The sequence below is a fragment of the Symsagittifera roscoffensis genome, chromosome 10 (assembly GCF_963678635.1).
Source record: "Symsagittifera roscoffensis chromosome 10, txSymRosc1.1, whole genome shotgun sequence".
Classification (NCBI taxonomy): domain Eukaryota; kingdom Metazoa; phylum Xenacoelomorpha; order Acoela; family Convolutidae; genus Symsagittifera; species Symsagittifera roscoffensis.
In genome coordinates, this window is record NC_087071.1 from 22246589 (window position 1) to 22274176 (window position 27588).

The 27588-nt window shown below is 35.3% G+C and overlaps 2 protein-coding genes across 11 annotated transcripts in view; both read right to left on the reverse strand.

The window, feature by feature from the left end:
• Positions 1 to 9617, reverse strand: part of LOC134855421 (girdin-like) — a 64395-nt gene extending 54778 nt beyond the window's left edge. For all 10 annotated transcript variants that reach the window (XM_063871936.1, XM_063871935.1, XM_063871943.1 and 7 more), the window contains exons 1-4: positions 7930 to 9617; positions 4715 to 4826; positions 3466 to 3535; positions 408 to 553 (exon numbers count right to left, since the gene is read on the reverse strand). In XM_063871936.1, the coding sequence (XP_063728006.1) occupies positions 408 to 553; positions 3466 to 3535; positions 4715 to 4826; positions 7930 to 8483 (882 nt within the window). In that variant the 5' untranslated portion in view covers positions 8484 to 9617. The remainder of the gene's footprint in view (positions 1 to 407; positions 554 to 3465; positions 3536 to 4714; positions 4827 to 7929) is intronic.
• Positions 9618 to 11238: 1621 nt separating this feature from the next.
• LOC134855454 (MORN repeat-containing protein 5-like) overlaps positions 11239 to 27588 on the reverse strand; it is a 73057-nt gene continuing 56707 nt past the window's right edge. The window contains exons 2-5 of the mRNA XM_063871984.1: positions 14962 to 15198; positions 14561 to 14677; positions 11991 to 12126; positions 11239 to 11512 (exon numbers count right to left, since the gene is read on the reverse strand). Of these exons, the coding sequence (XP_063728054.1) occupies positions 11415 to 11512; positions 11991 to 12126; positions 14561 to 14677; positions 14962 to 15186 (576 nt within the window). The 5' untranslated portion in view covers positions 15187 to 15198 and the 3' untranslated portion in view covers positions 11239 to 11414. The remainder of the gene's footprint in view (positions 11513 to 11990; positions 12127 to 14560; positions 14678 to 14961; positions 15199 to 27588) is intronic.

Consider the following 27588-nt stretch of genomic DNA (forward strand, 5'->3'; position numbering starts at 1 on the left):
CACTCAAAATTTCTTTAAAAATGAATAAAAACGCTTTCTGATCAATATCATGGATTAATCGTGTCATTTAACTAATTGAAAAAGTCTCAAAAAGATCATACATAAGAAATTTTATCGCGTATCTCCATAAATTTCCCATTTGCAATTGACACCGAACTCAATAAATACGTTCTATATTTTCCTAATCGATCTTTTAAACTCAAGTACTTTTAGATCAATCACAACAAAAATAGACAGCAAATTGAATTTCAATATATTCCTATTTTCATTTTCGCATATAATTATCAATTAATCGTCGATATTTACATCAAAAAACAGTTTCCTATGCACACAATTTAGGTTTTTTTTTCGATCGTTCAAATCCAAGTACTTTTAGATAGATCAACAACAATTGAAAAAAGACTCACCTGGATGTATTCCATGAGTTCAGTTTGTTCTGCTACCGGTAAAGACTGAATTATGGACACATGCCGTTCTCGAACGGGCACTTCGCTCTTCATTGCACAACCGAGTAGCAGTTGCAGCACTCGTTTCAACTCCGAGAGACCCATCACTGGAATAACCAAGAAAAATACGTTTCTCTAGGAAAGAAACCATGGAAGCAAATTATGTAGCATCAGATTCTGAGACATATAGAAGACAAGCGACCAGGGGCGGATTTAGGGGGATTCGACCCCCTGCCGACCCTTAAGTACTTTATATGAAATCCATTTTTGGCCGACCGACCCTAAAATCTTTTTAAGGCGCCTTTAGCGCCAATATATACTAATTTTGAGGGGGAGCGCGCAAAAAACGCGATTTTTTTCGTCAAAATTTCAAAATTTTTCAAAAAGTGCCCAAAAACGGCTTTTTTGACCTGTTTTTTCGAAAGTTTCCCAGCCGCGCATAAAATTTGGCCAAGGCAGCGTCTTTTTAGTGCTTTAAGAGAGCTCGGAAAATCAATTTGGTCGACCTAAAAAAAAGGTCGTCAAAATTTTCAAAATTTTTTTGAAAATCCACCCCCGCTCGAGAAAATCCTAGATCCGCCCCTGCAAACGACGGTATCTTTTTTTTCAACCAAGAGTCTGTCACTATGCAGTGAAAAAACTAAGTTTTACAGATAAATGAATAATTATTTTATCTTTCAACCAATTTGAAATTCTGTCTTCAACTTCCGAAACTTGGCAAGTCGAATAATAGACTAAAATCAAAGAAAGAGAGACATTTTTTCCTTTTTCCATATGACAGCACAACACAATTGATTACACAGAGGCGAAACAGAGCTTTGCACCACTTGCAATAGAAACATGAATAACTCTAACTAATTGCAGCTGCACCACAAAAATTGAGAAAAAAAATTGCAAAAAAAAACCAAAACATTGGAACTGAACTACATGCAACTTTAAAAAATTTACAGATGCAGACGAAGCGAGGCACCGCACTAACTGCAAAAAATATCTAAAAAACTGATCTACGAAAAAAAACTTCTACATTTCTCTTGAATAAAAATTCCTTTCAAAAAAAAACAAGACAATTGTATGTGAATTAAGCATCGAAACTCAATTTTTAACGCAGTAACCAAGACGACAATTCTTAAGCAGACATGTTGCGCCGAAAAAAAACTCATTTTATTAGAAAAACTTGAGAAGTCAAAAAAATTAAATTCGCCCATCAAAACACTTGCATAAGACTTTTTTGCTCCTCAAACGATTCAAAAAGAGGCCGTTAAGCCCATATATTATAAACTGAAACCTTTTGAGCCGAATGAAGAAAAAAAATAAAAAGAAAAAAAACGGATATACTGAAATCGGAGTTGTAACTTTACAACGCACATTAATCAAATCCAACGGGCATTTAAGGACTGACAAGCTAAAAAATTGTCTTGTCCATCTGTCTGTTCTTTGATGAAGGTAGAATTGGAGATGAGAACAATATCATTCATCCTGTCAAAAAAAAGTATTTACGGGAAAAAAAGTCAAGTACTCGATTGCAATGCCCTTGCAATCGAGTACTGGACTTTTTTCCCGTAAATTCCCGTTGGATTTGATTAATGTGCGTTGTAAAGTTACAACTCCGATTTCAGTATATCAGTTTTTTTTGTTTTTATTATATCGTAAGGGTAAAAAGCAGGCTAGAACAATTCTGTTAATTTAACATTTCCATTTTTTTGAAATTCAAAATTTGGGCGAAATAATAAGTGAAATTTTTTTTTTAATATTTAGAAATAATTGAGCTCTCATAGCTTTCAAGGACCGTTCAAAGAATTTTAAAAAATCCTCTGCTAGCCCATTGACTGAAATTAGTAATTTTGAAAAAATACTTTTACATTTCAAATCACCATTTTACCGTGTCATTGTGGCACTCCGGAAGTGAATATGCCCAGCAACCATATGATTGCTGGTACTAATCACCCGTGCGCTGCAATTTGCAGGGGAGCTCTTGCAAGTAAGTCATAGCTTAAAGGGCGCTGAATACATGCGCTCATATCAACCTTATTAACTAACCTCCGGGTTAGGCCTCCGAGCTGGTTGACAAAAAAAACACAAGACTATTTTAACTTCTCCAAAATTCTCTCAAATTTGATTATTCGCATGATGAATCTAAGATCTAGTATTTATGTTCGAAACAACTTCACGAAGGGAAGGATCTATGGATTACCTAGTAGTTTATCCACCCATTTATAGATATCTTAACGAAAACTCACTACGTTTCAACTGTGTTATCATATCAAGACCCTATCGGTCGCAATTCCGATTCAGAAAAAATGTTAAATGATATTCTGAAGTGCAGAGAAAAATTGGTCTGGTGGCTTTGCAAGTTACATAGAATATTCTGAAAACAGTGTTTAAAGAAAAAATATCAAAAATGGAGAAAATTCCGTTTTTTCTTCTTTACTACTGGTTATTTTTTGTGAAGGGCGGCTGAATTGGTTCAAAAAACTTTAACAATGAGAAGAAAATATCGCTATAAAAAGATACAATTAAGATAAGGTTAAAATTGTAGCGGGTAGGTTAGCCTCTCGATTTACGTCTAATTTAGTCTGAAAACCGAAAATATTCAAAAATAAACAAAAATTGAGAGGCTGCCAAACAGGCCCATTTTAACATTATCTTATTGGTACCATTTGAGCAAGACGTGCCTTCATTCTTGCAGTTTTTCATCCTAGTCAGTCAGTCAATAAAAATAAAATCAGTCAGTCAATACATGAAAAAACAGATGTTTGAAAACGTTTTCTCTATTTCTGTTACTTTTTCTCTATTTCTGTTTCTTTTTCTTCAATTATTGTAATCGGAACACTCTGTGCGACTTTCGCAGCAACCCTTGATATTACTATCATTTCTAGAAGCTAAGTCTCACTTTTCGATTAACTCATGTTTCGACTACTGACGCAATGGCATTAAGGTTATATGGAGCAGCTGATTCTGACCGATGTTTAAAGCTCCTTATGATTCGAATACATCTGTTTTCCGAATAATTTGGCGTTACCTGAAGATGGTTCTCTGGCTATTGCAGTCACATCTGGAAGTCTCCCCACCAATGCCTCACCCAGCACCTCCTGGAATTGAAAATGAATTAGGAACAATTTAACAGCCAATTTCGCAGAAAAAAATTCTAAGAACACAATAGAGAAAATTACCAAACTCTTAGGAGATTTTTTATCAACTTGAAAGGCCCCAATTTTTTGAGTTTCTCAATAGATTTCTAGCATCTGGATGAAACACAACGCAACACATTTGGTCATCAACGCTAAGCTCAAACCTACGACATTTTTTCAACGCTGTGACTTTGGACTTACAGATTACAGAATAACTTCATTTTCACACACTGTGTCAAACCATAGAGCGTAACGGAAACATTCATACATAAAAGAACTTCAGTTATCAAAATCAAACTCTATATATTCTTCATTCAACCTCATTATCAACTCAAATTCAAAATCTGAATGAAAAATACGAAGTCCAATGACTTGCATTGTAAACATACACACCACGTAATTCTAAACAGCTGTTTTGAGTGACATTAGCCCAGCTGGTTATTAATAACTAAGTCGTCAAGTTAGTTATAACTTTTGAGTTAGAACTACAGATCGAAAGAACTTTAGACTTCGCTCTTAGCCTGTATAAAAGTATTTTTCTTCGTATGAGTAAGATAGAAAAATAAGGGTCAAATTAATGATTGAAAGCTCAGTCAACTGCCGAAACTAAAATAATGAATCAGTTACGACAAAAAAAAGACATTCCAAAAAAGGCTATCTCTTTATTTGGCGTCCATTTTTAGGCGTGCAACCCCTAAACAAATTTAACTAGTGCGATTTGATTAATTTAATTTTAAATGCGTCTCTTCTCCATTCTGAAATGAACATTGCTGATGTAAAGCTAGCGTCAAAATGTTAGCAAGATGCTGAACCTTTTTTATTATTGATGCTGAACGTAGTTTATTTACCTTAAACTCCTCATTTTGATGTTGGGGTCCAAGTTAAGCTCCAAAAAAGTCGGTTCAAGACACTCTTTCTAGGAAATCCGTAAAAGAATGTCAAAAAATTAAAACAACGTTTTTCCCGCGATTACCTCAAGGTCATCAAAAATCGAGCCTTGTTTACTGTTTTATATTTAAGGTATCCTTTTTTATCCACAACATACGACCAATTTACGAGGGATTCAGCTGATTAGAGAGAAGCGCTGTGGTACCTGTTAAAATAACATGCACTGTTTTGCTGTTACATTAGATGACTTACAGCATGATAGAATCTGATGTTTCTGAGGAGTAAGGCCAGATTCTGCAGTCTTAGGTGGGGTTGCTCCTCTACGTCTGCTTGAATACCAGCCTTGCACGCAATTGAGGGATGGCTGAAAGAAAGCAGCGAAACTCCTAATCATCCTTAATGATAACTTTGCGCAACAAACTTTCGGCTTTATATAGCGTCTTGAATTGAAACTTACTTAAACTTCAGGTTAAAAAAGTGATAACAAAACAACTTTTTTGTGGATTTTTTAAAACAATTTAACAATTTATATTTTAGGAAAAAATTAAATTTCCTTTACCATGATTGGAATTTTGCTGAAAATCTTTGAAAACTTGCAAAATCAGATCAATAGGTGTTATCATTCAGCTGATCATCGTGAACTTATTTGAGATGCTTTATATTTAATCTTTTCTTCAAAAAATAATTTTTCTTTGAATTATGGTAAATTTCTAAAAGCAAGCATTGAGAAAGTATTTCTCAGATTCTAACTCTCATTCAGAGAAACAAAAACATTGATTTGATAAACCTTCGAAATTAAAACGCCACTTAAACGAATCAACAAAGCAAGCAGAAAGCTGTCTCGACTTTCAAACAGAAACTTTCACAATTTGGCCATTGATTTCTTAAATTATGAAGTTCAATTTGTCCCTGACATCAGGTTCGGATATTTAGTAGAACTACTGAGCTAACTACTCGTTGAGTTACACGCGCTTTAAAAACCGCTTTTTGATCTACGGTTCCAAGAGAGGGAAGGGTTATATTTTAATTACACAACCATAAATGATAACGTATATGATTTTCGCTTATCATTGGTATGATAGATTCAGATATGCTTTGAAAGCATGTATACATGGTAACGTTTAGTAGTATACCTGGGGCCATAGACAATGACTAGGAATTTGATCATGCTTTTATCACAACTCAATCGAAGGATCACATTTCTTGTCTAATACAGGTAGTCTGAAATCGAACCATAAAGCAAAGAAACATTCATATCAAATTAGGGTCGGGTGGTAACTTAAGTTTATATTTTCCTCAAAATGGTTTCCCGAAATGGATATTTTCTATAAAAACAACGTAAACTGAAACATGAATTTCATGATTGGGCTCCCTTTAGCTTACATAATGCTTTCCTGTGGATACTTGAAAGGCCTTTAAAGAGTAAATGGAAAATAATCACAGGAAATACTGCGAAAGCCAAGACGTTCTACTAACTACAAACCTAATTTATACCGTTTAATAATGGCGATATTTTAATGCCTTATATGAACAAGCACCCCAAAGATACTGTTCCAATCATAGAAACTATCAAAAATGAAGACCTGTTTTTTCCAATTTGCCGGAAATTACTTGCGTCAGTTTAGTAATTAATTTCAAAAAATGGAACAAACTAGTCTGAAATACACAAAAAGTTTCTTTTAAATTAACAGTATTTTAAATTTTGTTCAAAAAAACTTAGTTTTTTGTTTCGTTTCTTCCAATACAACACTTTACATGTAGCTTGCTAAGCTTGAATTAACAACAAACCTCAGATTTCGAAAACCCAGTTTTCAACATGTTCAAGGCAATGAAACTTAACATTACTACGGACATTTATTTCTGTCTGGGAAAACCTTTTGCACCCAATCTAAATAGTAGGTATTTCTAGTATTTCTCTTAGCATTACTAGCGCCATAAGAAACACGCTTCCTTGGCGATACGTCTGAAATCACTGTAATCTTGACGTTCAATCAAACCTTTCTAGAGCGCTCTCTAAAGCAATCTTAACACTCCATTTCGTGGAATTCGTATCACATAGCCTGGAGGCCCAGTAACTGAGAACAAATGTAACGCTGAAACAAATCATGTTCATGCTTTCAGGTAGAAACTTAGTCACAGATAGTTTGTTTTCTCTAGACCTCCAGCAAGTCTTTTTTTACTAAGGAAACCGTTATTTTAGTGTTGACCTGAGCTAACAAATTGCAGGTCAAGGAACCACTTGGCTCAAAGTCAACACTAAGTCTAAATTATTGAACCTTCAAATGAAGAGAACAAACAAAAGTTCACATCGTGATCCTGAATTTCTGCAGCGGACATGAAGGAACTACTAATTTGATTAGTCTCAAAGCCATCTGCTGCTCTTCCCGTATATCATTCCTTAGGGACCTTGGTAAATATCAATTCAAAGATTGTCTGGAACCTTTTATCGTCTTTAAAAACCGATCAAAACAAATTTGCACAAAGGCGAAGCGGGTCCTCGCATGCATACACCGCAGAAAAAAAAATATCTCAAATTGTAGATATGATGCTTTTTCTAATATGAGTACATAAAAGAAGGTCATTGTAAAACCATTTGACAGCGAAAACTCATCCATCTCAAAACGAAGATAATTGAACTTATTCAGAATAACCAGCCCTGTGCAAGTAGTACAGATTGTTCCGACCAATGCTATTTTATTCATTTGAGGAAAAACCGAAAAACAATTTACATATTTTTTGTTCCAACCACTGAAAATGGGGAGGAACTTTGTCTTCGGCTTGGGGTGCGTTTTAGTTTTTTCGGCGCCATTTTCACGCAACTCAGAAACTACCAATAATGATCAGAATGAGTCGAGTGCTATATCACAATAAAATATCTTTCAGTCGTTGAACGACCGACATGTAAAACTTTCCAGAAACTCTTCTCAAGGTCAACTTTTTACTTTAGGTCAAATTATGAGCTGGTTATTAAGCTATATCTAATTTTTTACATTTATTTTTTGATGTGAAAAACTAGCTTTTGGAGATGAATTTAGAGTTCCCCAGCATTAAGAGTTGCAGAAATCTTAAAACTAATCTCAAAAAAACTTTGAAAATGGTTTGTTTGACTTTTTTTGCAGAAAAAAATGTTTTTCATCTTGCTATTAAGTTCGCTATTGAAGCTCATAAAAAACTCTCGAAACTTCGGATCTATCTAATCAAACAATGCACGAAAAAGCTACTCGAATTGGAAAAAAAGGATCCGAACTTTCTTAACTGAATGATTTGCGAAGTTTTGTTCAAAATTATTATTTTATCGAAAAAACTAATGAAAAGTGCGGGTAGTACATTTGAACAATCTTTTACTTGTGTAATGGTACTTGCAAAGAAAACGCGTATGTATTGTTCATTCGAAAAATTGTTAATTTAAGAACTTAATGGAAACATTTTTGCCAATTCGGAAGTTCGGAAATATTCATAGTACTTACATGTCATACATCAAGTCGTTGAGCAGAATCCCATCCACTAATTCTTGGAAAGTGACAACCAATTCACTGTGTCCATTTCCATCAGATCCTTTTCGAACAGGAGACGTTACTTGTTCTGCATTGCCATTTGAGTCATAACTCTGGTCAATCGCTCTTGTGGCCCATTGGACCAGAGAACTCTTCATAAACGCTTCTACGTTACTGTTATTGTGTCTCGTAATCGTACTAGAGCCTGTTGTATTTCTGGGCGTTCTATTTTGATCCTCAGTCGAATTCCCCGATTTTAAGCTATCACTTCCGGGACTGGGCGTCATCTTTTTAAAGGGAGACGAAGGTAACAAATCTTTTGGGTTGTTCAGAACCTTTTTGAACGCTGGGTTAACTTTAATCGAAGGTTCCGAGCTCGTTTCGGAAATGGAATCTGAATGATCGCTTGTCGGTTCCGCATGGTCGAATACCTCAGATGGACTTTGAGAGTCGTTTAATGACGTAATAATGTGTTCACTGGTTGAGTCGTTTTTGTTCACGCGTTCGGGCGGACTTTCCGACGACATTTTTTTCAAAACTTCTTTTCACATGCAATTAAAAACTTCACGTAACAAAACTTTGGATTAGATGAAAACAATTATAACTTAATGGCGTAACTCACTAGTCAATATTCTAGGATTGTTTTATAATAACTAATCAATAAATACTAAGCCCATTATGTAATAATAACTCTAGGAAGCATAAGTATGAGATAACGTGAAATAAAGTGTAAAATATGAAATGACGTAAATTGAGCACTCAAATTTTTTTTGAAAAAAAAACTTGATTTTGAACTGATATAACTAAAGTTTGAGAGCACTTTTTCCGTTTTGACTTGAAGAAACTTAGGGCAGAAAACTTAATCAAACGGCAAAGCAGACCTGAACTAGAATAAGGTAACAATGAGAGGAGCTTTTACTTAGTCGAAACTACGATAAACTGAGATCACTGAAAGAAAGGTAACAAAAGATATCAATATCGTAAGATGGCGAAACAAATAATAGAGATTGTTCACTAGTGTTAGCGTAATGTACGGGTAATATGGTATAATAATACGCAATTGATATGTGATGCACGGCAAAAATGATGTTAACAATTAATGTAAACCAAGGAAATAATATTCGGCAAATACTTCATTAACTTAATCATTTACTGAGACAATAAAAAAGCATACAGGCATAGATTATGTTTACTGGTTAAGCTTAAATGCAACGTACGGTCGAAGTCTATACGGATGAGATTAATTGAGGTACTTATTATTAATTACTATCTTGGATTCAACAAACGAAAAATTTTCGAGCAAACAGATAAATACTGAATAATGGTAACAAAGAAAGTTTTTGAACAATTTTTTTTAGCAAACAGTGGTTTGAAGCGTGAAAAGTGACTAAGTTAAATCGAATAAGCAGACAAATGTCTAGTAGTAAAGCTTGTCAAACAAAGTTATTCAGACCGGACAATTTTCAAAAGTGGGTCAATCACACGAAACCTAATTTGACCACCACGCAGTAAAGGTAACATGTAAAATTTCTCGCATATGACAACTGGTATAAATTGGCTTGAAGCTATCCCAGGTAACAAAAATTATTAAGCCTGGAATTTTCATAGGAAGGCTGGGGTCTTATCGACACACGCTTTTATTAATACGGTGTCCATAACTTGAATCTGAAAAAAAAAACAGCAATTAGACGGTTTATCGAGATGACATTTATTAAATCAATTACTCCGCAGTTGGTTGATGGTGATTGGTATTTAAGGGAAACTTCGATTTAGGAACCTATTTTGATCTAATTTGATTTGGAGCGGAAATGCATTAATCTCAAGTAGCGAAACGACCTTAAGGATGCAATTTATTGCAACAATATATTACCCGCAACATAGATTTTGTTAGCAGCACAATAATACAATTAATGGCTGAAAAAAGGCACTCGAATTTCGGACGAACAGGGCTCTGACATGTTTTTAGAACATATGCAACCTACAATGTGACAAGCAATTAAACACACACACACACACACAAAGAAAATTAAAATTGATTTTTTTTTATATTGAATATCAAAATTACCTTAAAAATTTACTCTTCATCAATTTAAGTTGTTATTGCATAAGTATTGCGTGAAACAATATATAATTTTTTCTTGCATTGTTGTAGCTTAATTTAATGCGCAAACCATTATATGACTAACACATTACTATGTTCCAGTTTTAATTCAAGTAAAAAACGATGGAGTTCAAAACATGACGCAAGCGATGAGGAAAAACCGTACTGTGAAAACCCATTGAGCTCCTTTGGTGTTTCCCCGTTCAGTTTAATCAGCTAATGAACAATTTGATCAAATGGACAAAATTGTATTTAACTAGATTTTAATCCAGAATTACTACGATTACCCAACCATTTTTCTCATCTATTACGTTAAGAAGTAAATTAACTGAAATCATTAGTGTTGCTTGATGAAACAGTATTGAAAAAGTAACAAGATGAATAACTGCATTATCAAATACCACCTTTTCAGCAATAAAACCAGCGATATTTCTAGCAGGTTGAAAAAAACTGATGGCAAATAAGCAATTGGTGAATCAAACGTGAATCATTTATATTTTTGACACTGTCAGTAAGAAAAAAAAAGACATAAAAAAGACCACTACGAGTCTCAAAGGCATACAAAGCAAAGCTTCAAATCGTAAATCTTAATCGGTTTCAAACCATTGACTCTTTTAACAATCAGCTAAGAAGTTTTAAGACAAAGAAATAACGGCTTAACAATACCGCGCTGTGTAATAATTTGCGAGTTCATTTGTACTAACCAAGTCAAGTAACTGAAGTTAGTACACCAGTTAAAGTAAAATTCTTCTTACCAAATTACTGCTTTGTCTTTAGAACATCGGCCTTAAGCTAGCAAATTCAATTTGCACAAGTATAACCGTTTTAAGCGCGACACTATGCTATAAAAAAAAGAAATGAGATTAAATTTAACCAGCGTGTAAAACCGGACCAAAATAGTCTATAGTCTGGAATTTTATTGTTCCTATCGATTTTTTCCATTCCATCTTGAATTTATTTCTTGTTCTATGATTCATGCAGGTCAATTCATCGTGTTTTAACAAACCATAGGACAAAAAATCAATTTAAATTTTAGGATGGATTTGGCATTATACTTCAAAGCATTCTTTTTCATCAGCAGATGAGGCTAAGCTTTCAATCTAACGAAAAAAAAACACGCCAAGTTGGCCCAAAGAAAAATGTGATAACCTAAAACAGCTGTTTTTACTTTCTTTCTAAGATTAGGACTAAATTTTTTATTTATGTCCAGCAAAAATCAAAAACTTACACTTTAGTTTACATATTTACAATTTACACATGGATGAATTTTAAAACTCTGTAATGATTTGATAATTAACTATGATTTATATATGACTATTATAGAAGGTTGTTAAGACAGGTGAGGTGACATTTGGCTTCACTTCTCTTCAACCTCTTCTGGAACATCGACTAGTTTCGGGGGTGGACCAGAGATGCCGTCCCATCCACGTATAAACCCAGTCACTTCGTCCAGACCTAGAAAACAACACAACATAAACTCAAAATACGTTTTTTAGATATTATGATTTTGATAACACTGAAATTTTGGCCAAAGATTTTCCGAAGCAGAGTAAAATTTTGAAAAAAGCAGGCTTTACCATACCCAAAAAAATCGGGTGCGGCAGTTTTACGAACTGAATTACCCAAAAGCATTGTTTTGTTTTTATAATGCCATCCCATATGTATGAAAAGCAGTTTTGCTCACTTGGCCTGTTATTAAAATCAAATTATCGCACTCGATATATCTAATTTGATCATTATGCTTCACTTTAATCATTGGCTGTGAGAAAACTCAGAAGCCGATCATCAAATACAAATTACACTTTCGATATAGCAACTTTGGAATACCGTTCTTAAGGCTTCAAGTCTTTAGCTGCGACTTTTAATATTTCCGTAATCTATGATTTCGAGGTCAATTTCGCGGCGGATAGAAAACAAAGTAAGCTTTTTCAACCTTTTCGACATGTCTTCAAGATCCAATCGTGCTCGTCGTCATCTGCATTGCGAAGGAACTTGCCAGTGTAGTCATGTACTACTCTCGCCTCGGGATCATACACGCCGTCTCCCACGTCGTAATAACCTTCCTCGACCTAGTAAAAAATCGGTTAGAACAAGTCTGTTGAAAGACATGCAATAAAAACGAAAGAATAAAACTATAATTAAACAAGGAGAGCTAGTTGCTGTACAAGTAGCACCGAATGTTCCGACCCGACCATAACCATTAAAAACTTTGAACAAGTTTTTTTTCTTCAAATGAAAGTCGTTTCTAGTGCGTGGTGTGATTCGAGAACTATACAAACGCAAAAAAAACTCACTGAATTCGATATAATGGACAATATTTGGCTCGAAAATAGCCTCGAATTAGTAAAACTTTGCTCCGTATCAAATTCAAATCTACGAACTCAAGATTTGGAGTCTCATGCCCTGCCCGCTCGGTCACGGACTGTTACAACCTACAAACGCTATTCAGGAATAAAGCAGCTACATATGCTAATAAATCGCCAATGCGATTCAGCAAAAATGGCAACAAATACAAATAGACAATTTGGCATGTAATAATTTGGAATATAACAAACTGAATGCATCCACGCTAACTTTGCCTGTAATAAGTTTGTAAGCATAAAAGCAAATTATGTATGAATTGAGCACTTCACACAGAGGCTAAACTGAGCTTCGCACCACTTGGGATACAAAACAAGAAAGCCGCTAAGTCAGAAAAAAGTCAAAAAAATTCGAAAATGTCAAAAAAAACTAGATTTACCACTTAAAAAAAGCTAGTTTGCAAAAAAAAGCCACGACAAGGAAATTTGAATGAGCAACAGAAAAAAAACTACCAAACGTTGATAAAGCCGAAAAATAACTTGGCAGAAATCCTTTAGGCCGAAAAAAAAACAACTCCCTCTCGCCCTTAAGTCATCTAATATAGGCCAAAACCTATCAAGCCGAAAGAAAAGGAAAAAGCCAAAAAAAATTTTTTGTTCTGAAAAACTTTCTGCACTAGAATTCTATTAAGATTTTCAACAGTTCGTGCGATATTGAGGTGAGCATAAAACTTTGCTTTTCTTGAAACGAATCAAAATTAGGTCAGTAAGCCGATAAAAAACTAGTGCGAAATCATTTGGGCAGAATAAAGTCATCAGAGAAAAATGAGAATACTAAAAGCAACTATAATGTAAAAAGAACTAAAAAAACACTAACAGACAAATAATGATCAGGCAATTTTTTTGCGAAACGGAATATTTACCGTTTGAAAATTTGAGAAAAACCAGGTCCTGTCAGATTCGAACCCAGGCGTACTCGTTACCTCCAGACAAGTGTGCGGGAGACACAAAGCAATTAGAATTAATTAAAAACTGAACATAAATTTACCATTTCTAATTTAACCATTCAGTGCCTGAAATTTTTAACGGGAAAAAAAGAGCCTAATACCCGATTGCAATACCCTTGCTATCGCAAGGGTAAAAAATACTGCGAGATATATTGGAACGAAAAGGTCGGAAATTGAATTTATTATTGTACTGATGTTTGAACAAATGAACAATGAGAAAGGCATCAACTGTGTTAACTATCAAAAAGCTGTGAAGAGGCCCCAGAATAGGTTCCAATATTTGCGACTTAGGTTAGAAAAAAAATAGTCGCACTATAACACTGCCTCACTTAATTTGGCTAGTGTAAAAACTTTCAGATTTCATAGATTCAATTCTGTTCTGGATGTTGTTTACGAAAAAGACTTCATCAGGATATCGAATTTATTTTACCTGTCTGACGAGTCATTATATCTACGCAATCTAACATTTCACTTTTTTACAACTTTCATGCATCTAAAAAGTGAAAGTTGTAGAAAAAAAAAGAAAATACTGTTTTTCAAAAAGTATAAAACTATTTGTTGTTCGAGAAAAATCCTAGCTGTTCGGGAAAAAAGGACGAAAAATTAGCAGACTCACGATAATTTTAGAGTTTATTTATTATAGCCTGAACGTGAGTTACCTCTGGACAAAGATAGCTGAATCATTAATTTTGATTTCAATGGCATATATACATAATTTGATTAGTTCTAACAGCGACATATAGATATCATTTAAATTAAAAAGAACAGTAAAAAATTAAAAATATAAGGTCTCAATTATTTTATTTGAGACCTGACGAAAATTTACAGCACACCAAAAGAAATTAGGGACAAAACTATTTACAGCTCGTCGAAAAAAATAAGTCGCGAATATAATCTATAAATTTCTACAAATAGGGAAAAAGGAAGCAAATCGCCGAAGTTTTTTACATGTAAAGAAAGAAAAGAAACCGCTGAAGCCATGATAATGACTTCAAAATATTAATATTTCACTTCACAGCTCAACCGCTTTTGCATAGCTTTCATCGTAATCGAACCTGATCATCTGTAAAATAAGTTTCAAGAACGAAAAAGTCTAAAAACTGCCTTGCATTACCCTGGCATAATAATATGGACAAAGCTTGCTTTGTAATTGAAATTAAAACACACAGTGTATTTACAATTCATTGAAAACTTACTTCTTCGGCCGATTTATCTGTAATTTGCGATCTTCCGGCGGGTTTCAAACCATTGCAGACTTCGGTGTAGAAACGTCGGTCAAATCCATCACAATACTCCCAATCCTTCTCTTCGAACTGAAAAAAAAAATCAAGTTTAAAAACAGTGGGAAAGCTGAAAATTTAAAACCTTCGTTGTTCGGGCCATTTGCACATTCGTTATGAGAGAATTCATTGCCTTCCTTTCAACGAGTGTATCTAAATCAAAACTTTTAAAAAAATCAAACCGCGAAAAACGGATTTTGAATTTTTTCCCAAATACACGAACTAAAAAAAATGACTTCACTTCGTTCATTGACACTTTTAAAAAAATCACAGAGGGCGAACTTAAATTCGATTTCAGTACTAGACATGCAACATACCTTCAGTCCGTCAGCAAACATGTAGGTACCTTTCTGAGCGAACCCATTTTCCCAGTTTGCTGTGTATTTGCTCCCGTTTGGAAAGAAGAGAGTACCATCACCATGGAACATACCGTTATTGAGAGATCCCTCGTACTTCGTGCCAGTTGAAAAGGAGTATTTACCGGTCCCTTCAAACCGACCTTTGTTATATTCCCCGTCATATGAGCTTCCAGTATACTGCATGATTTATATCTAAAAGGAGACTAAAACAGGTTAATAATTAATGGCGTCCCCAGCAAAGGCCTAGTAAATCACAAGGTCAGAAATTATCATGGTAACCGAAGTTATTTGAGAGAAAGAGAGAGAAAGACGTAAATTTCACAAATGCGCAAAAGGTTGATACCTACACATTACAGAAAATCTACTTTCTTTCTCATCAATGTGAAAAAAACAAGATAATGAAACTTATTTATTTCGGAGTCCTTTCGGCTATACAGCCATCATCAGCACTGAAAAACATGAAAATTGGCATAAAGCAAACCACAAAAACCAAACACAGAAACAAAATACAAAAACCACAGAAGAGATTGGTTTTTGAATTTTGGTTATTGTCATTATCACTTCCATATCTAGAAAATTCCAAGGATTTTGACTGGAATACGTGATGAAGGGACTCCTGACTGTAACCTCGGTTACTATGATACTTTTGACCTTCTGATTACCTCAAATAATAAAAAAAAAATGAAAAAAAAAGAAAAAAACTCTGGGACAAAGAACTCGAGTTGCTCACAGCTTCAGAGTCAGCTGCCTGCTTCTGTACTTTTCGCGCGTGTTCAGCTGCAGATTCCTCTTGGCAATGTACAAAGCCTCCAAAGTAGTTTACCAGTGTCAAGAGCAGAGTCTCGAGTTTCAGCTCTAATTTTCTGTGTTTCCGAGGCAAATCTCGAAAATGCTTTCCATGTGCCATTCCCCCGGATTGGCACAGTCGAACCCTCCGAAGAGAACGAAACCAGGCAGTCGCGACGTTAGCTACAAATTCGTTTCGAGGGAGTAGGATAGGAATGTTACCGAATTTCGAATTTTCAAATTTTCAATTTGGACTGAGTATTCCTGAGAGGCGTAGAAGCGACCATTTTGACCGGATAAGGAGAATAAGAACAGTTCGAAAACACACTCGACGAGTTAACAAGACGGAAACCAGTTGAAGAAAAACACGAAAACAACGAAGCCTCTAATCATGATAAAAAGACACGATAAAATGCTTAGCTGAAGAAGATCCGCAGAGAGAAAGGCTCCTTGGGACAGCCGGAACGAATCCGTACCCTCCCGTACCACGAGATTGAGGAGAAAACGACATCATCTCCAAAGGCACGGAATTGGAGGCCCGGTGCCCGGAGATTGATATATGCTGAGAGACTGTGATAAACATATATTTTTAGCATTTTTAATGCCCTGAACATTTGAATTAACTCCAACATTTTTAAGTAAATTAGAGCATGAGTAGCTAGAAAGAGGAAAAGGTCAATCCTTCTCCAATGGAACTAGTATATAACTGTCACTGAAAACAGCAATTAATGGTTTTCGAGCCGTGTTTTTAATGGTAATCACGTAGTCAGGGGATCTGAGACCCAGCTATGTGATTATCTACGCATGTAACGAAAGCTGATCAAAAGTCCTTTGACTTATGGCCTAAAAATGTTAAAATTTTGCTTAACCCTAAGCAGACCAAAAAACTAACTGGCTAGGTTAAACGGTGAAAACGAATAGATTTAAGGTAACTGATGCCTGCCAGTCATCATTACGTGCTTTTTTTTCCCTTTACTGTGTAATGTTTGGGCGAATGTTACACCAACTGGACAGTCAGATTTCGAATGTTCTTCTTGTTTAGTAGCCGGCTTTTCTGACCCACAAAGCTGGATTGACATTCAGGACATCAAATTTCGCAGACGACACGATTGCTAAGTTCATTCTGAATAGGCTTATTTAGCGACGGAAGCGCTGTTCTCAACTTTCTGGTAGTAAACACGATGTTGGAAGAAACAACGCCACGAACGCTGCGTGCAAACCTGTCAAAAATAGATCCCCTGCACTGCATGATAAGTGCTGCTCGCTCGCGTTTTTTCTTCCGTTCCTTGGGCGCAACCGTATCCTCAGGAGCACCTATACAGTTTGGTAAGGGTATCATAGATGACTGGATTGTAGAAACTATGCTGATTCTGGTTTTTCTGCCACGCCATTTTCGTCTTCTCCAATGCATCATGAAAGCTGCTCCACTTAGAGGTGATGTTGTTCAGTCTGTGGAAAGTACCCTGTACAATGCTAGTTTTGTAGCGTGTAGGTGCACAGGCACAAAAGGACATCAGTAAATCTGTATCCGTTGGTTTCTGATACCAGGTCGTCTCAATATGCCTGCTGAGGTTCCTGTCACCAACATATCCAGAAAAGGAATAGAAAAATCATTCTTCAAATCGACCGTAAACTCCAGAGCTGGTTGAAGAGTGTTGGTTTGTTTCAGAATATCCTCAACTACCTGAGCGCAAGTTGTACGGATGATATCATCTGCATATCTCCCGAGCATTTTGGCCTCTGGTATGCGAGAAAGAGGGGTGCTAACTGAAGATCTATAAACAAAGAAAGAACCATGGGCGCTTGGACTTGGCTATTTCGTTGACTTTTTTAGACCAAGAGAAGAGTGCATTTCCTGTGAAACCAAGCCGAACAGGATGCACAGCGAAATGAGGCGCTCCGGCATGTGACTCTCAGCTTGTATTTGCCTCAATCACAATGTCCTGATGGAGCGGCTACACTGTGCGTGACCTCGTTGGGTTTTCTTGCCAGCTGTGGTTCGTACTCTAAAACCACAGGCTAGCTAAAATTACCGCAAGGCTGGAACCCATCGCCACTCCGTTTTTCTGGACAAACCACTTTACGCAAGCTAAAAACTTGATGTCAGTGACTGATGGTGTCATTAGCTGCATGAAAATGGACTTGTCCATGGGTGGTTTTTCTTCTATGGACTTGACTCTGAGGGCACTCTGAGATTCAGTAAGTGCGAGTTTTCGGTTAATTAATTAGCTTGGTTGGATTACCAAATCAATGAGGAAAGTAACTCTCCTAAATTTTCGAAAGTTAAAGCGATTCAGTCACTCAAGCCGCCGAAATTATTAAAGCAATTGCGTTCCTTTATGGGCTTTTTGAATCATTTACAAGTATTTATCCTTGATTTACACACGAACACAGGGCATTTACGGCAATCGTTAAAATCCTGTAATAAACAGTCCTTATTGTGTGGAGAGGAACAAGAAACAGCATTCAAGAATATCATTAATCTGATTTCTGAAATTTCCAACCTCTTTCACTATGACTCTTCTAAGAAATTCAGAATTAAATGTGATGCTATCATAATGGATTAGGAGCTTGCCTCGAGAAAGAGGTCGAACCTGATGTTTGCGCACCGATCGCTTTTGCTTCTCGTTTTCTTAATAATGCGGAGGGGAAGTACAGTACAAATGAATTAGAATAGAACTGTTGGCGATCGTCTGGGCCTGTGAGCTTTTGCGAATGTTTTTACTGAGAAATCTTTTCCAATTACTGAACGATTATACAGCTAAATTTTCTGCTTTAAATGAAAACTACAATAACAAGTCATATCAGTCTCATCTGTCCAGGTGGGCCGATAGGTTACTACACTTTGAATTTGAAGACATACATGTTGATGGGGTTTCATTGGGCATTGTTGATTACATGTCTCGTTATCCTACTTTCACTGCCCCTAAACCTTCTCAATACGTTGAACTTTTGTTGTTAGGTCTATCGAGGCTTTTAATGAAGCTCAAAATTTTATCAATTCCTCTAGCCTATCAGAGCGGAGGACAAATTAATGTTCTTATCGTTAAGAGGGCGTCGCGTTTGTAGCGAGGGATGGCTACACTCCTCCTCCAAATCATCGTCACTCTCCGATAGGGGGTATTGATAAAAACACTCAGTGGCGTAACCAATCAAATCGCGTTATGCAATTTCGTCAATCTAATTACTCATCAATAGAGGGCGTTGCGTTATCCTCTGATCGAGCTGACCAATCAAACACCCCTATGCTAATATAAAATCGAAGTCCCGAAACTCTCGCTCAAAATGATTGTCTCCGACCTGAAACTTTATAAAACAGTCGTTTCATGTTGTATCTTCAAATTTCAAGAAAATCTCACGTCAAACCTTTTTGTAAAGAATCTACTTCAACCACCGGATACCGATATGAATGATCTCAATAATACTAATACTAAGGTTTCTAGTCACACAAATAGTGTACTAAATTCGTCGGCCGAACAGACTGACTTGTTAACTTTTGTGGAAAACTTTCCTATTGATTCGCCAAACTCCACTCGCCCTAATCATCGCCCTCCGTTACGATCTCGTCAGATGGGCATCGTGTCTCGCATTGATCAGATCTGACAGCACAGTAGGACCAGTGAGCGACCCGCTAGAACTCGGTTTTTCGCTGCACGGATCAACACTTGGAAAAAAGGGCGTGCCCAACTGTTGGAAGCAATGCAGAGGTGCCGTCTGTCCAAACCAAGGAAGATGCAAACAGCTTCTAAACTCGGAGTTTTCGCTGTCAACGGAAGTAAACCGATACTCTCTAAATCTAAAACAAATATAGTGGGCCTACCGGGTCTCTTTGACGCGGATCTTCTGATGGAATTAACAGAGGACGATGGTTCCTTCCTTGGTTCTATGAAACGTGCCATTATAAACAAAGATGTTACTTCATTGGGCAAACTAGGCTCGTGAATGGCCCAGTTCTGGACCAAGACAGTGATGGTCATCGATTGGGTGATAGTAGACAACAAACTCGCAATTCCAGAGCTTTTGAGTAAAGCTGTTTTTGCCAGGCTGCATCGTTCTCATCTGTGCCAGAAGGCGATGATGTCGGCCTCAGAGTAAATTTGCTGGCCATTTCTAAATCGGCAAGTTATTGATACCTGCGAGAAGTGTCGCGTGTGCACGTTGTTTGGTAGAAAATTTAAACCTACTAAAGCATTTAATATGGCGCAATCTCTTCCTTAATCTGTCCGGTCCTAGTCAAGAACTTCAGCTAGATTTTGCTGGTCTTATCTTCAATGAAAAAGGCAATAAAATCTTAGTTGCTATTGACCGCTTCTCTAAGTTTCCGTCTATTCTTATTACGGAAACAGTAGGTGCCAAAAAAGTCGTTAATTCCTTGATTCCTACATTTGTGTTCATGGCATACCTCAATCTATCAGGACTGGTCATGGATCTGGCTTTAAGAATGATATACTTTAACATTATTGTTCTAGCAGAGGCATTGTTCATATTTTCTCTCCGGTTGGAGATCATCGAGGCAGTGACTTAGTTGAACGTTCGAGCGTAAATTGGGTACAGAAAAACTTGATGCTAATTTTAATAACTTGAAATCAACGACTCAACAAATTGATGAAGTATACGTAAAAGCAAACACGCAGTGCTCAAGAAGTCGCCGATCGAATTGCGTTTTGGTAGAAAACCAAAGACTGAGTAGTCTGAAGCGTTTCATAATGTTGATAAAAATGCTACTTCAGCTCAAGGACTTGAACGTTACCTCCTCATGCCGGATCAGATTGCCAGTCAGGATTACAGCCGGGATCGTTCCAAAGTGGTTCCGAGAACCAGCGCTAATCCTACCATTGCTTCTCCCTTCAAGCCGATGTTCTCGTTGGATTGCAATGTCATGGATAGTGAGCCGTACAAAGCTTTAGCCAATCTCGCGCGGGCTGCCAATACATGGATTCAGTGTAAAAGAAATCTTCCAGCTGAGAGTGGGAGTTTGGTGCTCAAGGAGTTGTCCAGTCGGCACTCGGATCTCGCGCACTCTCTTAAAAATGGTCTCACCAGCAAAACTCTAAGATTCTACGCGCATGCGACAGCCCGTCACCCCAGATCTTTTCTAATAATCAGCGAAAAAACCCTATTCAGCCAGAAGGTCGTCCTACCGAAGCAAATAAATTGGAAAACATTTTTTGGATAACCCTAAGCGGGTTAAAATCTTTGAGATTTCATTGATAGAGAATCGCGATTTTCAAGATTACTCAAGTAACGGATCATGTGATTTAATGTTCTTTTTTTAAGCGTTCCGGTGAAGGCAGACCGAGGGCTGACGTAATTTCGTAGGTACGAAACACACTAATCCGAAAGCAAAAAGTATATAGTAGGGCAGACTTTTCTTGGTTTTCTGTCACACGACTTGACTGTAATTTAGTAACTGCACTGTTCTGTTTCTGGTTTTACGCTTTTGTTTAGTTAACACTGCAGGTACATGACAAACATTTATTCGAAACCTTGAGTTCAACAAAAAAAAGTTGGATCCAGAAAAATCGACTCAGGAAATTTGGGGGTGACAGCAAAACAACATAGGCATAAATAAATTAAGTGCTCTAAAGTGTAAGAAAAAGCTTTCTGTTTTTAAGACCGAAAAAGTAGTTCCTGGGACGGTTCTAACATTTGGTTTTTTTAACGTGTTTTTCTAAATCGAAAAAAATTAGCTGGCTTAAGATAACATGATAATTTATCAATAGCACGACAATCAGTTTCAAAAAGCTACGTCTATGTCTATGCTTCGGGGGCGAAGATTCGCGAAGATTCGCAATATGGAATTTACCTATACGATGAGTAAAGCATATCACTGCATTCAGGCTAATTCAGAAAAACGACCGTAGCAACTCTGAAAAATGGCATGATGATGGAAGAAAAAATAATACTCGACGCATTTTTTAAAGTTCGAAGTCATTGATTGAGTCATTAAATTACTATTGGGAATTCATTTTGCTATGCAGTACTAAAAACTAAAAACGACAACCGAAAGTTGCACGACAAAAATAATAATAGAATTAAAGACAGGAAAAAACACCACGCCGTTGAGCGCTGTCTGGAGGCTGAAAAAAGCCCCCTCAATAGGATGGTGCTCTGGGACTTTCTAATCTCCTAAAACCGAAAAGTTTTTGTGTTATATTCGTAAAACCGCAACTTCAAACGGTTTTCTTTATTGATTTTTGCTTTTCAGCCTGGTTTTTTTTGAGATAAGATAAAAGATTTTGTAACAAGTTGCGCAAAAAATTAAAGCTCAAAAGAAAACAATTTCAAATTTGCAAAAATAGCAAAAGTTATCATTACAATGTGCTAGTCTAAACGAGATGCGCTTCTCCTTTTTCAGTTGTTGTGGTTGATATAATGGTTAAATGATGGAAGCTAGATCGATAGAGACCGGAAATACTCAAAATAACTGTTTTCAAAGTTCGACTTCAGCGTTTGCGTCCTTACTTTTTATAGCAATTCAATTGTAAATGCAAAACTGAAAAAGATTCAAACGAAAAATGCACGACAAAAATTAAAACAGATACAGAGACAGATTGATTTTTTTTCTAAATCATCGAATAATTTAAGAAGTTTCACTTAACTTTTTGACTCAGAAAATCAAAAACTCGTTTCTTGTGTAAATTTTTGAAAATATCGTAGCATGTGGATCAAAAATATATTGAATAATCAAGTAGTGACTACAAATTTTCTTTTAAAGAAAAAACAAAAAAAAATCGCCCTAATTGCATTCTGTATCTTCAGAATAATACCGTATCTTCATCTCTTCACATTTTATAATTAATTTAAAGCTGTTAATATGGTCATTGAATGAGTGATTTTAAAAACTTCAGGTTGAAAAATCATGTTATTTTTTATTTCAAAGCTAGCGAAACTAAATCAAATTTCGAATAGGTATCGATAAAAAGTCTGAATTATTTTAACTGGGACCAGCATTTCTAATTGAATAAATGCCGCTTATTCTATCCTTATTGCAAGGATTGCTGACCAAAATTTGATCACTAACTAAATGAACAGCTTTTTAAATGTTAAATTGGCAAAAAAACTTTCAATTCACCCTACAAATCCTTAAGTCAAATAAAAGTATGCAAAAATCGAACCCGAATTTGATCACATACCTTCCCGCATTTAAGAAAGTGAAAACAAATTGATTATAATGGGTGAAAAAAAGATTTTGTTGCCTCAAAAAAAAGTAATATTATAATCCATTTTTAATTGATTATAATCGATTTGTTTTCACTTTTGTGGACACTGACAAGGAAACTCAATTATAATCGATTTTTATTCATGGAACTCCAATGCAGGTTATTTCAGCTAATAGGCACGTTTATGACTCTGCAATGTTATCGCGAATGCTTTTCGCTGTGCCGATTTGGGCTCAAAAACTTCGATTTTCATCATAGCATTTTATAAATCTGCAATTTCTATAAAAAAGGTCCATTTTCAAAATCTGAATTTTCATCTGCAAATCTTTTGCTTCATACAATCGTGCATTTTAAAGACACTGGCAAGCTTGATAATGGACCTTTAAGACACGCTTGATAATGGGAAGACATGCAGTTTATTTTTATTGATATAACTTCATCGGCATTTTCTCTGTTAAGTTATGGTGTTTGAAAATTACAGAATAAGCTCTAAACTTTTTTCAATCATTTTTAACCGATCATTACGGGTTAAAAACGCCTGAGAAAAAAACTTGCATATAACTTCATGCCATCGCATCTTCGAAATCATTTTATTAAGCGTCCCAAAAACAGTTAAACTGATCATAAAAGCGAGAGTGTTGAATAAATTTCGCATGATTAAAGTTTGTTAATGAAATCACGCTTACTCTCAGTTAGCAAAAAGGGGCAAGTATACATTCATTGAGAGATATTCCATCTTGGAAGAACACCAAAAAAATCAGTTAACTGTCTATCGAGTGTTGCTATGACGAGCAAACAGAAAAACTACGGCTGACTTTCCAACTACCAATTTATTTTCATTAAATACTCGTTTTCACAAATGTAAAATCCAATCTGCGATGTTGAATTAAGTGTGATTGATTGCTCTGGCAATTTCATAAGACCTTGATAAGTTTTGCGTCTAACTTATTGAAAATATTCATTAGTTATTGATCTGTATGCTTGAGTTTTTTGTTGAACTTGTTACTTTTTGTGTGCTTAAGATTTTTTGTAAAGTTTTGTTACTCAATTTTACGTGTTTTTAAAATGCGCAAAGAAGTTCTGGATCGCTGATTCTCTTTGATTGTTAAACACCCCTCATTTTCGGTAACAGTCATAACTTTCAATAAATCATAGAAGTGCAACTCCCATAACGTAACAGAACATAAAGTTGTCTCTTAATTATCTGAGACTATCTGTAGAAATCATTGACACATCTGCCTCGCTGAAATGTTTTCCATCTAGGTAATTTTAAATTGACGTGGCTCTTGCTATTTTTTACGAGAGATTATGAATACTCAATTTTTCAAAATTTTTTGCCAAAAAAACTGATCAGCGCTCAAGATTCTTGAAAAAGCAATTTTTTTCCTGGGAAAATATTCTTGACTTTTACAAGGACGATGACCTATAAATAATTTGTTCCAACGTGGTTCCTTCTGTCTCGCGCTTTGCTTCCATTTTTTTGTGTTCATAAAAATCTATTTGTTCAGAAGGAGCATGAAACAACTCAATTCATCGTCAATTCTTGGGGAAGTTGTTATGGACATTTTAATGTTATAGGGTAAATATTCACACTAATTTTGTGATGATTGTTGAGGTCACTTTTTTGAAATTTGAGCAGCTCGTAACTTCTATAGCTTCAGACTTCACTGAATTTGAAGGCTCTTGTTGCTTTTTCCGCCTTTTGCCTTCGCTGATGCTGTTTTTTGCCTATTTTTTCTAAAAATCCCATCAATCAATGTCAAAATGGGTTCATGGAATGGCTTCAATAAGATCAAAACTAGAATCGTGTTGACTGCGCCATAGCTTAAGCGAAGTGCTCGCAAACCCGAATCAATGTTCAGTTCTCGTCTAGAATCCCAAAATCCAAAAGTGTCCCGATAATTATAGAAAAGTGCAAAAGCATACTGACGAGATAATCGAACCATTTTAATTGTATAAAACAAATTAGGAATATCCTTTTCTAGTTTGAAGTCTAAAAATAAGTGCTCTAAAGTGTAAGAAAAAGCGTTCTTTTTTTAATTCCAAAAAAGTAGTTCCTGGGACGGTTCTAACATTTAGTTTTTTTAACGCGTTTTTCTAAATCGAAAAAAAATCACCCGCTGGTTTAAGATAACTTTTCAATAGCACGACAATAAGTTCCAAAAAACTACGGAATTTTTTCTATGCTTCGGGGGGGGGGGGGATTGGTTTTTGTTTTATCTGTCAAATTTCTTGGTTTTTTTTTGACGGAAAACATATACTTGGGCTGATTAAGGTAGTCAATTTTCTGCGTTTTTCTGTACGATTGCATCATATTCTTGAAATTTGAAAACTTTCACGATATTTTGTGAAAAAACTCAAACTTTTTCATCCAAAATTGTTTCTTTTAACTTTTGAACTACTCAGTTTTTTTTAAATACTCATACATTTGAAATTTTGCTCGACTCAAAATTGACACCAATAACTTAGTATTTTTGGCCATGAAATGTTCAGGCTGAAAATATTTTGCAATAAATTGCAAATTAGTAAATTATACTGATTTCAGGATAATTTTGTGTTGTCTAATTGATCATTAGAAATGAAAGTTTTGATGTTTGATGACACAAAAGATTCAAATGTGTTTCTTTTTTTTGAAATTTTTCAATGATTTTTAAAAATTTAGACACAAGCATCTCTAAAAGATATGGTTGAAGAATGAAAAACAAAACATAAGGCTCGCTATCATAGTTGATACGTTAGTTTTCATTTTGGAAACTATTGCTCAAGGTTTTTTAAAAAGCCAGAGAAACAAAAACCTCTATTTGTTCCGTTGTGTTTCAAGAAAAACTAATGAGCAAATTCCTATACGTTTTTCTTCGAAATCCGATTTGGAATTATGTAACAACCACTGTTTTAAGTTCTGAAACCAAGTTAAAGTTTTTAAAAAAAATTTTTAACAATCAAATTTTCAAATAAAATTGAGCACCTATGTACAATAGATGTGGCATCACGCAAATAACCCAAGCTAACAATAAAAATGCAAATGCAATCGTTAGAACTCGACTTCTAGAAATCGTCTTTGAAGCTTTCAGTGTCTGATAGCACTTAAAATACAAGACAGAAGAGAGAACAATAGCTGTTAAATTAAAAACCAACCGAATATATCGTTCGTAGTCAATTATTTTGAATCGAATGCAATGAGTGCACAGTATTTGTCCATGCTAAAAAAAGATAAAGTTAACAGGTTATTAGCATTTCTGAATTAGATACATAATCAATTAAAGCAAAAAATTAAAGCTCAAAAGAAAACAATTTCAAATTTGCAAAAATAGCAAAAGTTATCATTACAATGTGCTAGTCTAAACGAGATGCGCTTCTCCTTTTTCAGTTGTTGTGGTTGATATAATGGTTAAATGATGGAAGCTAGATCGATAGAGACCGGAAATACTCAAAATAACTGTTTTCAAAGTTCGACTTCAGCGTTTGCGTCCTTACTTTTTATAGCTATTCAATTGTAAATGCAAAACTGAAAAAGATTCAAACGAAAAATGCACGACAAAAATTAAAACAGATACAGAGACAGATTGATTTTTTTTCTAAATCATCGAATAATTTAAGAAGTTTCACTTAACTTTTTGACTCAGAAAATCAAAAACTCGTTTCTTGTGTAAATTTTTGAAAATATCGTAGCATGTGGATCAAAAATATATTGAATAATCAAGTAGTGACTACAAATTTTCTTTTAAAGAAAAAACAAAAAAAAATCGCCCTAATTGCATTCTGTATCTTCAGAATAATACCGTATCTTCATCTCTTCACATTTTATAATTAATTTAAAGCTGTTAATATGGTCATTGAATGAGTGATTTTAAAAACTTCAGGTTGAAAAATCATGTTATTTTTTATTTCAAACCTAGCGAAACCAAATCAAATTTCGAATAGGTATCGATAAAAAGTCTGAATTATTTTAACTGGGACCAGCCATTCTAATTGAATAAATGCCGCTTATTCTATCCTTATTGCAAGGATTGCTGACCAAAATTTGATCACTAACTAAATGAACAGCTTTTTAAATGTTAAATTGGCAAAAAAACTTTCAATTCACCCTACAAATCCTTAAGTCAAATAAAAGTATGCAAAAATCGAACCATAATTTGATCACGTAACTTCCCGCATTTAAGAAAGTGAAAACAAATTGATTATAATGGGTGAAAAAAGATTTTGTTGCCTCAAAAAATAATAATATTATAATCCATTTTTAATTGATTATAATCGATTTGTTTTCACTTTTGTGGACACTGACAAGGAAACTCAATTATAATCGATTTTTATTCATGGAACTCCAATGCGGGTTATTTCAGCTAATAGGCACGTTTATGACTCTGCAATGTTATCGCGAATGCTTTTCGCTGTGCCGATTTGGGCTCAAAAACTTCGATTTTCATCATAGCATTTTATAAATCTGCAATTTCTATAAAAAAGGTCCATTTTCAAAATCTGATTTTTCATCTGCAAATGTTTTGCTACATACAATCGTGCAATTTTAAAGCTGAGTATTGTTCAATCTATGGTTCCATTATTGATAATGGGAAGACTTGCAGTTTTTTTTATTGATATAACTTCATCGGCATTTTCTCTGTTAAGTTATGGTGTTTGA